The sequence below is a fragment of the Danio aesculapii genome, chromosome 18 (genome assembly GCF_903798145.1).
Source record: "Danio aesculapii chromosome 18, fDanAes4.1, whole genome shotgun sequence".
In the NCBI taxonomy this organism is placed as follows: domain Eukaryota; kingdom Metazoa; phylum Chordata; class Actinopteri; order Cypriniformes; family Danionidae; genus Danio; species Danio aesculapii.
This window is the reverse complement of record NC_079452.1, coordinates 42447811-42464094: the sequence shown is the minus strand read 5'-3', so window position 1 is coordinate 42464094 and position 16284 is coordinate 42447811. Positions and strand designations below refer to the sequence as shown.

Genomic DNA, 16284 nt, shown 5'->3' with positions numbered 1-16284 from the left:
GCATCCACTGTGTAAAACATATGCTGGATATATTGGCAGTTCATTCCACTGTGGCGACGCCTGATGAACAAAGGGACTAAGCCGAAGGAAAGATTATGTGCATCATATCGGTGATGGAACAGATGATTTTTTAACTTTTATGATGAATTTATTGGGTAACAACATGAATCACATTGAGAAATTTTACAACCCAAAAAGATCATTATAATACATTTAAATATAACTTATGAACGGATTTAAAATGAAACATTGTATACATTTTCATATAACTTTCAATTAATTGTTAATTAATTTTAAATAAAGAAACATGGAAATATATTAAATGATAATGTGGAAATAATGCAAAAAATGTATTGACTATTTTGTAACTTCATATAGCATTCAACATTCAATAATTTAACAGTAAAACAACATCTTAACTAGACAATAAACAGGCATATCATGTAATTAATTCAGTAAATATACAATGACTTGACTGACATAATATTTTACTGTACAACACACAACACATTTAGGTTTATAAATTAAATAAATATTCATACAATTATTATTGCGCAACATAAGTGTCAGGGAAAAAATCCATCGGATATAAAAGATTTGCGTTTTGGTGAAATTGGTGTGTCACCTTCAAAAGTCTCATGATGGTCCATGAACTTTACAACCTAACAATAAAATGTGAACACAGTCAATTTTAAAAGAAACAACAATAATGTAAAGCTGACCATTCAAAATGACCAAATTCATTGTGCTTGACTTACCTGTTGTGACTGCTTTCTGTGGGCTTTAATTTCCGTATCAGCATATGCCACAAAATGGATAAAAGTGTAAATTCTGAAACAAAAAGACATAATGCATCAATACTTGTATATAACAATTGGAATATAACTCTTTATGTTATCTTACACATATATAAGTCAAGATACCTGTGGTAAAGCATTGCAATAAACTGTATTATAAGCAGTGCTGCAAAACCAAGGAGAAACATCAGTGCAATTGGATCAAGGGACAACATTTCTGTTGGAGATCGAGTCCCATTGGGGTAGATTTTTGGGATCTTTATAGTGACTGCACCACCAATAGCTTGAAGGAAAAAAGTTGCCACTAGCCAAAGTGCATTGCAGAAGAAATAGATAAATGTAACCTGTATTTAAAAAGACATAACAACATGAGGGTAAATCTTTACTGTTTCAGAGCAAACAGAGTCGACTAAACTATTTTTGCAATAAAATAATGAGGCTTACCTTATTTCGAAGTTCTCTCAGATCATTAGCGATTATTGCCAGTTGTTCTGGTTTCTCCTCAAGAGGATGTAGATATTTTTTCTGCATTTCCTTCCAGAAATTGAATTCTTCCTGTGAGACAAAAATGCACAATTAAAAAACCAGAGGACACTGAATTGAGTAAATTTACATCAGCAATTAATTGACTTATTATAATAATGTTAGTTATTGTTATTATAGTAATTATTATAGTTATATATTATTATAGTTGTAATTATAATGCTAGACTGGTCCTTGCACTTAATAAGACCTCATTGGTAATCATTTTTTATTGTTCATTTATTTGTTTTTATTGTTATTGTTTTTATGTTTTTTGACTCTCAAAGTCTAAAGGACCAGGGCTTAAGCTAAAACATTTTTTTATTAATTAAAGAAGCTCGTCCCGGGTGACAGAGCTCCTCACCCTATCTATAAGGGTGCGCCCTGCCACCCTGAGAGCGAAACTCATTTTGGCCGCTTGTATCCGAGATCTTGTCCTTTCTGTCATGACCCAAAGCTCATGACCATAGGTAAAAGTAGGAATGTAGATTGACTGGTAAATTGAGGGCTTTGCTTTTCGGCTCAGCTCCTTCTTTACTACAACGGATTGGAACATCAATTACTTTAACTACTAATAGCAAATTTGAATTTAATAGGGGAATAAAAGCATGACGTGGACAGTACATTGTTGTAGTTCAGTGCACTGTATTCCAGTTGTCTTTATTAACCAGATCTCAATCTCAACCTAGCCATTATGTTTGTGTTATGTTTTCAGTATTAAAAAACAAGCTTACTAAAAATTATAACAATTTGTCTTACCATAGCAAGTTCACATGCGGATTCACTCCTCAAGGAAAAACCAAATTTTGGCTGCAAATGGTGAATCCAAGGTTTTCGATCTATACATATGACAGTTTTAATGATGATTTCATTCAATTATGTTGGCTAGAATATCACAGTATTAACAATATTACATGTAAAAGTCATACTTACTTTGACAAATGATTTGGTTGTTTTCACTGCATTGTAAGAATAAAGTATTATCGTTAGTATTAGTAGCAGTAATCTCAGGGTTAGTCATTTGATTTTTACTTTTTAAAACAATACATTAAAATACTAATACAATAATAATAATAATAATAATAATAATAATAATAATAATAATAATAACAGTGAACAAGTTATTACCTTTGTTTTTCCGAGGTATTTTCCACTTCAATTTTGTCTTCGAGTTTTGATAACTCCGTCCTCGTTTCTTCTTCAGATTCCAAGCATGGGCATTTGCAGCATGTGGCGTTCATAAACTTCTTCTTGAGACTGTTTACTGCAGAAGTCTTCACCTGGACTCCGGACTCACGAGTCCCCCACGAGACATTGTTCATGTTGACAATGGAGTAAATGGCTAAGAGCAGATAGCCACTGGGAATGCAGATGAAGTATACCAATCCATAGATGACCAGTGAAAACTCCTTAGGGTGCAAACCTGCCGTGATGAGGTACAACACAACCATGCCGATGAGAAACAGACCACTAGGGGTCAGAAAAGTATCTTGCAGCACTAAATCACCTGTGAGAAGAGAATTATGTTAGAGGTATTTTCACAGGTTGTTTAGCTAATTCTGGACATGAATATTTAGAGACCTCATGAAACTAAGTTGCTTTTAGTCAACGATGAGATTTTATTGTATTGACATTGTTATTGACTGACGCTTTGCACTTGCAACTTGGTGCATTGTAGGACTGTGCAATGTGACAATATTTATCATATGGACAAAATGTCACAAAATACAATGTATATGGTAATGCTCTTTTATATACTTTTTAAATTTGTATCATTGCAGAGATGCTGACAAATACATGAGTAACAGCATTGTGAGAAAGTTGCATTCTTAAAAAAGTACAATATTTTGCATGTTATTTAGCATTATATTTATTTATATCATCATTCATTTTCTTTTTGGCGTAGTCACTATATTAATCAGGGGTCGCCACAGTGGAATGAATCGCCAACTTATTATATATATATTTTATATAATATATATATATATATATATATATATATATATATATATATAATTTTTTTTTTATGTCAAACCTGCAATTATTGGTTTTTAAACAGCCTTTTTGTATTTTATTAAAATTTATTTTACATTTCTACATTTTTATTTAAACATTCGACCTGAAGTTCTAAATAAAGTGAGAAATATAATCACAGGTAATTTTCTAATTTTATACTTTAAAATGTAAAAAAAAAGTAACAGTCCTTTACATGTGGTCAAAATATATAAACTACAGAAACTACACTATATTATGATGTATAGTACTAAAAAATTAGAGATTTTTGTCATATTACCGAGCCCTCGTGCATTATGGGTACTTGTTTATAGTAGATTTATGGGTTGATTTATGAACATTTTTATGTGTGTTTATTCTGTGGTTGGTTTGTGTGGTTTTTGTTGATTTACTGTTTTTGTGTTAGTATGGTCATCACACAAACGCCAGTGGACTTGGTGTTTGGTGTGCCTCCTGGTGGGCCAGTACTGGACTACTTCAAGGGGGTTGTAAAAATGGTAAAATGATGAACTTCATTTACTTGGCTTGACTTACATTTACTTTACTTAATAATGTAAAAGTTGACTGGCACTATTGAGCAGTTTAATACATCCTTGCGAAGTAAAAGTATTAATAGCTTTTTGCTGATGATACACATGGTAACTTTTTGAGCAATTTGCCCAGGCAATTGATGTTGCTTGGTTACTTTTCTATTAAGAATGGGCAACAATACTGTATCTGTAAGCCATTGCTCTAATTAGTTATTCCATGTCTGACCTGGTTTTATAACATAATTTTCCTAGGTTGCCCAGCAACACTGCTCAAAAAGTTGCCCTGTGTATTATCAGCATAAGAGTGTATTCACCTGTAATATTTTGAAGGCTAGTGCGTCAACACTTCAAACTATATCATGAGGTCTTTAAATGTTCAAAATTGCATTTAAAACACAGTCAATACCAATGATGGAGAGAATTGATCCTGCCATGAGAAATGCATACATAATGCTCATGATTGCTGCAATTGTAATCTGTGTATCAGATTTCAGTTTGAAGCACAGGATGAGGTAGATAGCAGGGGGCACTATCGCCAAAACAAGGGCATCGTTTTCACTCATTTTGAAGACAAACACGAAGCCTCCTGCAAAATATACAAAGCACTTTTAGACAGATGTTACAGCAGAAACCTTTTATTGTTATTGTAACAGAGGCTAGGTAGTAAAAGTTGGTAATATAAAATCTCACTACCCTGACCTCAAGAGGCACACTTCCATGTCTCTTAAAAGACTGAAGTGCTGGGTCATTACACCATTGTAATCCCTCCAGTTCTACTCAAGTTGGACTGTTTAGACACCTTGTTAGCTTGCCTGCATCCTATGGCAGTGGTGGAAGTTTAACAGAGAACTGCTTGTAAGAATTGGACGAGTAAACCTGACTATCCTTGTCTCAAGAGGTGCACTAGATGCACTAGCTAGTTCAAGGTTTAGGGGTATCAGTATAACATAAGCAGGTAAGCCTCACGTCCTGGCCTCAAGAAACATGCTAGCAACTCACACTAAAGTCAGCTTTTTTAATTTTACATTGTTGTTAACATGCTGACCTCCCAGATTGGACATGCCTTTTCAAATCCCTCTTGGAGCAGGAAGGTACACTATAATGGCACAATAAATCCAAATTATTGACAAGACAAAATGTATTGACTACCTGATATCATGAGGCAGACAGTAGCAGGCCCCAAGATTGAAGCTGCCATGCTCAAAACTTGGTACAATATATAGAGTTTTGAGATAGAGCTGTTCCTCTCAGCAGTCAGTTGTCCTGAACCCAGGAGGTCAATCGTGTTGGCCATGGTAGAAGGTCCCCAGCGCCTGCGTTGGTTGTAGAACTCTTTAAAATCCTGTGGAGCGTTGGTGTAGGCATCAGATGCCGCATTGTACTCCACCCTCCAGCCCTGCTGCAGCAGCAGAGTGCACAACCAGCGGTCCTCACCTGACATTACACCAAAGAAATTAGTTTAGTTCAGGTCAGGGTTGAGCAATTCAGGTCATGAAGGTTCACTATCCTTCAGAGCTCCAATCAAACTCTCCAATCAAACAAACCTGAATGTAAGAAATCCTGAAGAGATGGATTTTATTTTTTAAGCATTTGATTAGGCAGCATGGGATGGTGGCCTTACAGAACCAGAGTTGCCCACATCTGATCTTGCCTGAATCTATATTATCTGTCAAGACATTACCTTGATCATACTGGACGTAGTGGCTGGCTTCACTGGCTCTGGTTGTGTATCTCTTCATGACGTTGTCATCCATGAGTGCAGCTCCTCTGAAAAGACTAAAACATCCTGGACTGCACAGCACACAACCGAGAACATGCTCTGCAGTCTTTTGCAGCCAGTGGCCTACAGCATATTCAAACTTCTGATACCACACCATCGGTCCTTCAAGCAAAAAGAGGAATTATCTAATTAGTCGGTGTAAGTAGTACAAGTAGTATAAGTAGTCTCACTGTCTTTTGGGGTTTAGCGCCATCTCTAATCAAGCATGTCTTTCTATAATTCAATAAAACTCTGCAGGACAGCATCCCTCCAGGACCAGAGATGTCCACCTGCTCTATAACAATGTTTTATAAAAAGAGTGTGTCTAATCCAGCTTTTTGAGGGGCACTTTCCTTCTACCGTAAATAAAAACCCTCTACCAGCTAATTAAGGTCTTATAAGGGATACTTGAAACCTCAGATGTATTGAATCTAAACTGCACAGGACAATAGAGAATGCATTACATTTAGACAGTTGTCTATAAATATCCAACCTGTGCCTGTTGGATGAATCCTGCCACAGGCTGCTCCAACGTCTGGGTAGAGTTTAAGTCTGTCAATTAACAGCATGACTGCAGAGGGCTGGAAATCGGTATCACCATCCAGAGCCAGGATATATGTGTTCTCTCTTTCTCTCTAAAGAGCATGTAATACACAGTTAGAGATTCAGAGCCTGGTGAAAATGCTAGAAGTTAAAACTAATAAAGTTGTGCTTCTAACCTTCAGTTTCTCTTTAAGCGATTCTGTTTGTTCACCTGCCTCTTTAAAGTATTCAAGATCTTCACCTGCCTCAAACTTTTCATAGTACTGTTTGTGAAGTCTCCAGCCAAGAATGTAATACAAGTACATTATCTAGAAAACATAAACAATTAGTTAATTTCTTGGTGCAAACTGGGTACAAAATGCCTGTAGCAGATTTTTAAAGGGAATTGTTTTCATGCTTTAATTGCTTTTATCACAATTGTGGAAACATCTTGTAATTCATTCATTCATTCGTTCCTTTTCTTTCACCTTAGTCACTTATCAGGGGTTACCACAGTGGATTGAATCACCAATTACTCTGGCATTTGTTTTATGTGGCTGATGCCCTTCCTCAACTTGTAACTACATTCCAAATCTGAGACTATCTCAGATATTCTTGGTTTTTAATTAATTCCGGTGTCCAGATTTCAATGTTGAGGTATATTAAGATAATGTAATGTTCAGGGTAATACCGAAAGAGTCGTGTATTGTCTCAGTGCCATGCAAGGGATTGTGATTGTGTATAGGTTACATACAGTATGCATTTATTTAGTTGCTGGCTGCAGTTCACAGATCAGCCACTGGTGTCGCTAATAAAAATTTTTTGATTTCTAAATTTAGATCCTTTTATGAATCTCACCTGAGACCATCTTTTTTTGTGACGGATAAGTTTCTTGTCTTTGAGGTTAACAATCATTACATTGCCTTTAGGAAGGGTGTATTCCAGCCGACCTCCAAAAGGAGTGCTTATGATCTTCTGGCTTGGTAGTGGTTGCTGCTTCTTGAACACACTTGTATCCTCTTCACTAAAAATGCTAATTGATAAAAATTAAAAGTTGTTATTGTTTTTTGCACATAACTTTTCAGAACACATAAATCAACGGAGGATACATACAGGTAAACTTCTTTAATTACGTCCACAAGAATTTCAACATATTCATTCGTATGCCGCTCCTCTTTGACATCCTTGAACGCATCATCAACATAAATGTGAAATTCAAACTCAACATCGCTTTTTTGTTCGGTTTTGGGCCTATATTTATCCATCCTGGCAACAAAAGAAAAATCATTGAAATGAAACTTAAATTTGAAAGGGTTAAGTTGAATCAGTTTAGTATATTTTTACCTGAACATAGAGATGATTATCTTCATCATTTCATCGTAGGTTTCATGCCACATTGTCGCACAGAGAAACACCCGGATGGTTTCTTTGTCACTGAGGATTACAACATAACATATGAAGTGACATAATATTGAGAAGTCCAAAGATATTTTACATTGTTCTGAGGCTGCTTTTTCATAGCTTAGAGGCATAATGAAGTTCTCTAAGTTCTTGAAGTTAATTAACAACTTTGACGTAAAATTAGAATCAAATGAAACCATTTATTACATGAAATAATAGGTTAATGCTACCAACGTGCTGTGTGTAGTGACATAGATGGATTTGGGAGAGCTTGGTGAAATGTTTAAATCCATATTGACTTATCTGAGTTTGTTTTTGGCAGGCTTTGGCCTTTTGGTAAATGGGAGCATAGTTTTAGATGTTGTTAACTTTTTAAAATTCTAGAAGAGATGCTGGTTTAAGCTATTTTTTTCAGCAGGGATTTACTCTGTAAAAAGATTTGATTTAGGAAAAGTGATAAAGTATCTGTCGGATACTAATAACTAAACATTCAAATTAGAGCCAACTGTATTATACAGAGCTCATAGTCATAGCAAATCATAGTAAAAGCTAATATTTGAATATCAATTCATGTTAAATATAAACAAATACAAAATCTCTATGTAATGAGCATACCAAAGAAGTCAAAACACTTACTGCTTTTTCTCCTTGATTTTCTTTCTGATTTCAAAACGGGTGTTCAGCATCAAAGACTGCTCCAGAAACGCTCCTTCATACATGCGTTGCACAAACAGATCTTTGGTCCTTTCAATTCGATGGATCTTCAGGAACCAGATGTAAACTGTGCTGAGCACAAGTCCCAGCCACCAGCAGAGAGCAGAACAGCCCAAACAGACCAGTCCTACTATTTTCATGTTTACCACAATGTCCCTGTTGAGTAATGTTTGTATAGTATCGATCAGCAACAACTTCACCCATTCTGCACTGGATTGTGGCACTGGAGTATCCTCTAGGTAGCTTAAAGTGTGATTAGACACTGGGAACTTGATTACAAGTGGAGACAAAAACACTGCCAAAACTACGATTGATGCCAAGTACATGGGCATAACGAAACTTCGGCGCAAAGCATGCATCTTACAAGCCACAACCACAAACCAGCGACACAAGGCTGAGGATAGAGTCTGGATGACAACCAATGCAATGACAACCGTTTCGAAGACGATTTTGACTGAATTCCAGCCTTCACCTGTTAGAGCGACATAAGCTCCAATCACAGCTGAAGTAATCAAGATTCTTGTCAAACTGGAGATGATGTTCACCGCATTACTGGACTTCGCTATGTCTTTCGGAATCTCATTTAGGGACAGGATGGTGAAAAGTGTGCTGTAGTTTTCCCACCAGTTCACAGAAACACAGATGGTCCCAAAGATGGCAAGTCCAATTGGTAAAAGGAGAGAACTTTCGAATACCAGAAAGTTGACTACAAACATAACATATCCCAGCACTATAAAGACAATGGATAAAAGCGGGAGCAATATAAAACGCTTACTCTCTTTGCCCTGGCAGTTAGCAATCACCTGGAAAACTGCAGATAGGATGCTCACGCTGTTTAGGATCATCACATTAGTGACAATGTCAAAGTGTGGCATGGCTACTATTGTAAGAACTGCAGCTCCCAGTGCTACCAGGATTTCAACACAAAGGACCTATAGAGGAAAGGACAGAGTCAGAAATGTTATGGCTAAACCAATTAGGTTCAGGTGGTACATCATATTTGCTTACCCATAAAAATGTTTTTTTAGATGGCATGGTTGAGTTCTTGAAAGTGAACTTCCATGTGCCTTTTAGAAGCAGTAGAAAACTTGGGCAGACCAGAACAAACCCAATGGCAAGTAGAGCAGTTGGTTTTTGGTCTGAAGGAATAATGTTCGTTTGATTGTTTCCAAATGTTATCAAAAGCAGAAATGATGTCTGTAAAAACAAAATGAAATGTTTCAATCTGACAGACCTTTTTATGTTATTAAATAGATGACACACTGATTAATAAAGCAACTCACTTTACTGAGAAGCGCAAGGATGAAGACAATCAAGCCAATAACAGTACATGCGAACCATTTCAGACAGTGCGTTCGGTTTCTGGGAATTTGATCATCTTGGATGATTGGTACTTCTTTGCATGTATCCCAAAATTTCCTTTTTGGAGGAATTTTTTTTTATTATTATAAATATGTAAGTTAAAGTATATATATATATATATATATATATATATATATATATATATATATATATATATATATATATATATATACAGTTGAAGTCAGAATTATTAGCCCCCCTTTGAATTATTTTTATTTTTAATATTTTTTAATATTATTTTTAATAATATTAGAATTTTTTCACAGTATTTCCTATAATATTTTTTGAATCTGGAGAAAGTCTCATTTGTTTTATTTCGGCTAGAATAAAAGTAGTTTTTATTCTTAAAAGCCATTTTAAGGTAAAAATTATTTTCCACCTTAGGCTATATATTTTTTCAATAGTCTACAGAACAAATCCTCATTATACAATGATTTGCCTAATTACCCTAACCTGCATAGTTAACCTAATTAACCTAGTTAAGCCCTTAAATGTCACTTTAAGCTGAATACCAGTGTCCTGAAAAATATCTAGTAAAGATAAAATTAATCAGATATTAGAAACTACTTATTAAAACTATTATGTTTAGAAATGTGTTGAATAAAAATCTTCTCTCAGTTAAACAAAAATTGGGGGAAAAATAAATAGGGGGGCTAATAATTCAGGGAGGCTAATAATTCTGACTTCAACAGTATATAATGTATAAACAATGTCATATAATAAAAAAAAACTTACTGCTGTTGTTGTTCCGTCTCATCTTCCTTATGTTCATCTTTGTGCTCATCCCCTAATCTGTTTTAGAGGAAAAAATATTAAAATGTGTAAATGTTCTGTCTATATATGTAGGATAAATTAACAACTCATTTCTAAATTAAGGTATTGTTGAAAAAAAGAGTTAAAGTACTTGAGATCAGGACTCTGCTCCATATTGATGTTTGAAGTTCAGTAAAATGTGATTTACCATCTGTGATCAGAGACTTTTAAACTAAGAGGGCGGGATCAAAGCATGTTATTCTACATGGCTGGTAAAAGGATGCTATAATCAGCTACATATTTGTATATATTTCCTTATTACATTAAGACAGCTTTCAAGTTTATCGTTTGATCATAAAAATGGTTCTCAAATTCTTTTTTTAAAAATGACTCACTGGTCACATTACATGAGTATGTCTCAGTCCGGGTCCTTGTGCCCCACTGATCTGCATATTTTGCATATCACTGTTATTTAACAGAGCTGATTTATGTTACCAGTTGTATAGAAGAGCTCCGTGTATGAACTGTGTTCTGATTGACAGGTGCCTATAGAGTAATATTATTTCCTAGTTCCTTCTTTTTCACTGCTTTCTACGTGAGCATGGGACATTTTATTTCAGAATGTTCATTCCCGGATTTACACGACAGCATTGCCTGCAGCATGTTACAAGAGAAGCAAGTGTGCCATATTATACTACTGTAAATAAATACAATATAAATTCACATTTCACACTAATATGACATTCTGAATGAAACATATATTCTCCGTTCAAACTGAAATCATAGCAGAATATCTTGTGGAGTCCAATTTACAGGGCACTTGTTTTGAAATTAGAACAAACATCTGATGTGAAATGAACAACATACAAACTGTGCAGCGAGGTGTGGTGCGAGGTTCAGGATTAAGAAATGCTGCACTATGCTGTTGTGAGCAATTCCTTCTAGTTAATTAACTAATATCACATGATTCTATAGAAATGTGTCACGGTGGCGCAGTGGGTGGCACAATCACCTCACAGCTAGAAGCTCCGGCTGAGGCAGTTACCATTTCTGTGTAGAGTCTGTGTGTTCTCCTCGTGTTCACATGGGTTTCCTTCGGGTGCTCTGGTTTTTATAATGCAAAGACATGCACTAACGGTGAATTGAATGAGTTAAATTGGCCATAGTGTATGAGTGTGAATGCAAGAGTGTATGGGTGTTTTCCAGTGTTGGGTTGCGGCTGGAAGGGCATTCGCTGCGCAAAACATATGCTGGATAAATTGGCGGTCCATTCCACTGTGGCGACCCCAGATTAATAAAGGGATTAAGCTGAAAAGAAAATGAATGAATGATTCTAAAGAAGAAAACATGCAATGTTACACTATACGGAGACATTCAAGTGAATTCTTTGTTTCTACATGACAATACAAGATGGATAAAGAAGACATGTTTGGAGTCAAAGATTTACACAAAGCCTAGATTTGAACCCAGGAGAGTTTACTGTAAGATATACAAGGAAGAAGAAATCTGAGTTATATATCTTTCATAATCTAGAGTATGTGTTTCAAGAAACACTTGACATCAAGGAAACTGACTTTTTAGGTATTTGGTGTCAAATTATGCAACTGCTTACTTAACTTAATAACGTTATATTTGGAAAATGTTTCAGTCAACCTTGAAACGCATCAAAAGCATTTAAACTTTAATAAAGTGAAAAACTGAAATTTTGAAATGAGCTATTTAATTCTGAATGATTACCTGACTTAAGTGTAGGATTCATCTGACTGATTTAAATCAACCACTCCTTTTCATTAAAAGAACCAAGATAAAGATTGTTCTGCTCTGTAGAACAGACTGTTCTGTAGATTGTTCTTAAATCTTAGCTTCAACAGTATATAACGTATAAACAATGTTATATAATAAAAAAAACTTACTGTTGTTGTTGTTCCGTCTCATCTTCCTTATGTTCATCTTTGTGACATCAAGGAAACTGATTTTTTGAAAGTATTTGGCGTCAAATTATACAACTGCTTACTTAACTTAATAACGTTATATTTGGAAAATCCACCACTCCTGTTCATTAAAAGAACCAAGATAAAGATTGTTCTGTTCTGTAGAACAGACTGTTCTTTAGATTGTTCTTTAATCTGAGCTTTGTCAAAAAAGGTTGGCTCAGTGGTTAGCACTTTTGCCTCACAGCAATAAGGTCGCTGGTTCAGGTCCCGGATGGGTTAGTTGCCATTTCTGTGTGGGTTTCCTCCAGGTGCTCTGGTTTCCCCCACAATTCAAAGACATGTGCTATAAGTGAACTAAATAAGCTAAATTGGCCATAGCGTTTTACCCTGATGATCCCTCGGTTCCAGCTCGCATCTCAGCCTACCTGTCAGACATTTCACACTGGATGAAAGATCATCATCTTCAGCTTAACCTCGCGAAAACGGAAATGCTTGAAGTTTCTGCCAACCCGACTCTACACCATAACTTTTCAATCCAGATGGATGGGGCAACCGTTACTGCATCCAAAATGGTAAAAAGCCTTGGAGTAACGATTGATGACCAACTAAACTTCTCTGTGTCACGGTTCGAGTAGGGGGAAAAAGGGGCGAGGACCCAAGTGCAGGAACAAGATGATTTATTCATTAAAATAAAACAAAAGAACAACAAAAACCACACAGAGGGGGAAAACACATAACTATAATACAAACTGAGACACAAACTTGGTTGGGCTGACAAGACAAGGCTAGACTAGGAATACAGGGAGAGTATTGACAACATATGATGACGAACTGGCACAGGACAGCAGACATGAGGAGAATATAAGCAGGGTTAAATTAATACACAAACAGATGAACATAATTAACTAATAATGGGTTAACAAGGAGGGTGGGACTAGACAATAGACGGGAGAGCACCTGACACAGAGACAACACAAGCCAGGTGCTCACATTAAACGGACAAGAACACGCAGCCAATGAGAGAACTCATTAACTGAGTGTTCTTATGACTGGACAAACACAGAAGCACACAACAAAAGCACGCGACCAATGTAAACACAGAGCCACGTGCTTTGACAACAGACGCAAGACACGAGCACACGATAAGTGAACACCTTACCGTGCGCTCACATAAATGCAACGCGCATGTTTCATCTCAGCGCCAACCAAAACCGAAACCAACTAGACGGAGACGCTAGGGGGGGAGGGAGGGGAGCCAAGCCAAACCCAATAAAACTAACAAGGGAGGGATAGGAGGGCAAGACCAGGGAGGGACAGGAGGTACAGTCCAGGGCGGGACCAGAAGGACAGTCCAGGGCGGGTTCAATGGGTCAATAGCCCCGGCAGGAAACCAGGGCTGAGCAGGAGGGTCCGTCCAGGGTGGTAGAGGGGCACACCAGGGAAGAGCAGGAGGGACGACCCAGGGACAGTCTGTCAGGGGAGACGAGGCAGGCTGCCTGATGGGAGCAGGCAGGGCTGGAGGCCTGTGGGGAGCCGGCAGGGCTGGAGGCGGCTTGACTGAAGGCCTGAAGGGCGCCGACTGGACAGGAGGCCTGAGGGGAGCCACCAAAGCTGGAGGCGGCTTGACTGAAGGCCTGCAGGACGCCGGCTGGACAGGAGGCCTGAGGGGAGCCACCAAAGCTGGAGGCGGCTTGACTGAAGGCCTGAGGGGAGCCACCAAAGCTGGAGGCGGCTTGACTGAAGGCCTGAGGGGAGCCAGCTGGACAGGAGGCCTGAGGGGAGCCACCAAAGCTGGAGGCGGCTTGACTGAAGACCTGAGGGGAGCCGGCTGGACAGGAGGCCTGTGGGGAGCCGGCAGGACTGGAGTCGGCTTGACTGAAGGCCTGCAGGGCGCCGGCTGGACAGGAGGCCTGAGGGGAGCCACCAAAGCTGGAGGCGGCTTGACTGAAGGCCTGAGGGGAGCCGGCTGGACAGGAGGCCTATGGGGAGCCGGCAGGGCTGGAGCCCTATGGGGAGCCGGCAGGGCTGGAGCCGGCTGGACAGGAGGCCTGTGGAGAGCCGGCAGGGCTGGAGCCGGCTGGACAGGAGGCCTGTGGGGAGCCGGCTGGGATGAAGGCCTGCGGGGAGCCGGCAGGGCTGGAGCCGGCTGGACAGGAGGCCTGTGGGGAGCCGGCTGGGGTGAAGGCCCGTGGGGAGCCGGCTGGGTTGGAGGCCCGTGGGGAGCCGGCAGGGCAAGGAGCCGGGCTGGGGCCGGCAGGGCAAGACGTCTGGATGGTGCCGGCAAGGCAAGGAGCCGGGCTGGGACCGGCAGGGCAAGACGTCTGGATGGAGCCGGCAGGGCTAGACGTCTGGGTGGTGCCGGCAGGGCTAGACGTCTGGGTGGTGCCGGCAGGGCTAGACGTCTGGGTGGTGCCGGCAGGGCTAGACGTCTGGGTGGTGCCGGCAGGGCTAGACGTCTGGGTGGTGCCGGCAAGGCAAGACGTCTGGGTGGTGCCGGCAGGGCAATGAGCCACGCTGGGGCCGGGGGGGCAAGACGTCTGGGTGGTGCCGGCGAGTGGTCTTTGATGAACCCAAAAGAGCACATGTCACTCCGCTACTCACCCGTTTGCACTGGCTGCCAGTTGCTGCTCGCATCAAATTCAAAGCTCTGATGTTTGCTTACAAAGCGACCTCTGGCTTTGCTCCTTCTTATCTGCTCTCACTTCTGCAGATTTATGTGCCCTCCAGAAACTTGCGTTCTGTGAATGAACGTCGCCTCGTGGATCCATCCCTAAGAGGGAAGAAATCACTTTCCCGAACTCTCGCATTCAATCTGCCCAGTTGGTGGAATGAACTCCCTAACTACATCAGAACAGCAGAGTCACTTGCTGTCTTCAAGAAACGACTAAAAACTCAACTATTTAGTCTCCACTTTCCTTCCTTATCTTAACTGCCTCTCTGGCTATACCACTAACTGTACTCTCTCAAAAAAAAGTGCTAATGCTTTGCTTTTTAGACTTTACACACCTGAAACATGTCTATAGCACTTGTTCACTGCTGCTCTTATAGTTGTGTAAATTCCTCATTTGTAAGTCGCTTTGGATAAAAGCGTCTGCTAAATGTAAATGTGTATGTGTGTGAATGAGTGTGTATGGATGTTTCCCAGTACTGGGTTGCAGCTGGAAGGGCATCCGCTGTGTTAAACATTTGCTGGATAAGTTGGCAGTTCATTCCGCTGTGGAGACCCCTGATAAATAAAGGGACTAAGCCAAAGGAAAATGAATGAATTTCAGGTCACAGCTTTGTAGAGAGATGTTAGCAAAAGAGAAATACCCACTATGGCACAAATAAGCTTTTAGAATTAGTTCTCAGAATAAAATAGCAATAATAGTGAATAATGGTCATTTGAAAGAGTACATTAATAACTAATTATATCAAAAATCATATTTCCTGTTGTAAGCAATTTAATTTTAACCTCAAATTGCTAAAAATGTCAAAATTGATGACTTTGACCTTATGGCCCGTTTCCACTGTGTGGTACAGTACGGTACGGTGCGATTCGGTTTGGTACGCTTTATTATGGTAGGCTATATTTTGGGTTGTTTTTTAACCTAAATACGGACGAAATGTCTGCTGTGTGTGTTCTTCTGTAGTTGATAACATATCGGAGACTGTATGTGTTTATATATGTTAATTTATTTAGTTATTTTATATAATTACAGACGTTACAGTAGGCTGTTTCACACTATGATTGATCTGCAGTTATAAACAACTCATGTTCATAGAAAAGATAGTAATAAACATTTCTACACAAGTATTTATGTCTGTAAAGCATCCGTTTTGTGAGAAATGAGAGATGATATGTGAGCGACCCGTACATCTTTATTGTACACATTTCCTCGAGCGAGAATGACGTCAACTGAAACATTCTGTCGTGCCCACCAAAAGGGTACCCTTGGTAGTGGAAACGCAAGACATGGCAGTCTGAAGTGCGAGCG

At 39.0% G+C, this 16284-nt stretch overlaps 1 protein-coding gene across 1 annotated transcript; it reads right to left on the bottom strand.

Moving 5' to 3' along the window:
• Nucleotides 1-387: 387 nt before the first annotated feature.
• Nucleotides 388-10556, bottom strand: LOC130246091 (chitin synthase chs-1-like). Its single transcript, XM_056478953.1, has 20 exons — nt 10525-10556; nt 10356-10412; nt 9542-9677; nt 9267-9455; nt 8181-9190; nt 7488-7577; nt 7257-7409; nt 7002-7176; nt 6341-6472; nt 6115-6256; nt 5544-5744; nt 5012-5296; nt 4269-4448; nt 2448-2826; nt 2253-2278; nt 2079-2158; nt 1242-1352; nt 924-1141; nt 759-831; nt 388-662 (listed from the first exon to the last, which is right to left on the bottom strand). The coding sequence occupies exons 1-20, from the start codon at nt 10545-10547 to the stop codon at nt 567-569; spliced, it is 3756 nt and encodes a 1251-aa protein (XP_056334928.1). The 5' UTR covers nt 10548-10556; the 3' UTR covers nt 388-566.
• Nucleotides 10557-16284: the final 5728 nt, after the last annotated feature.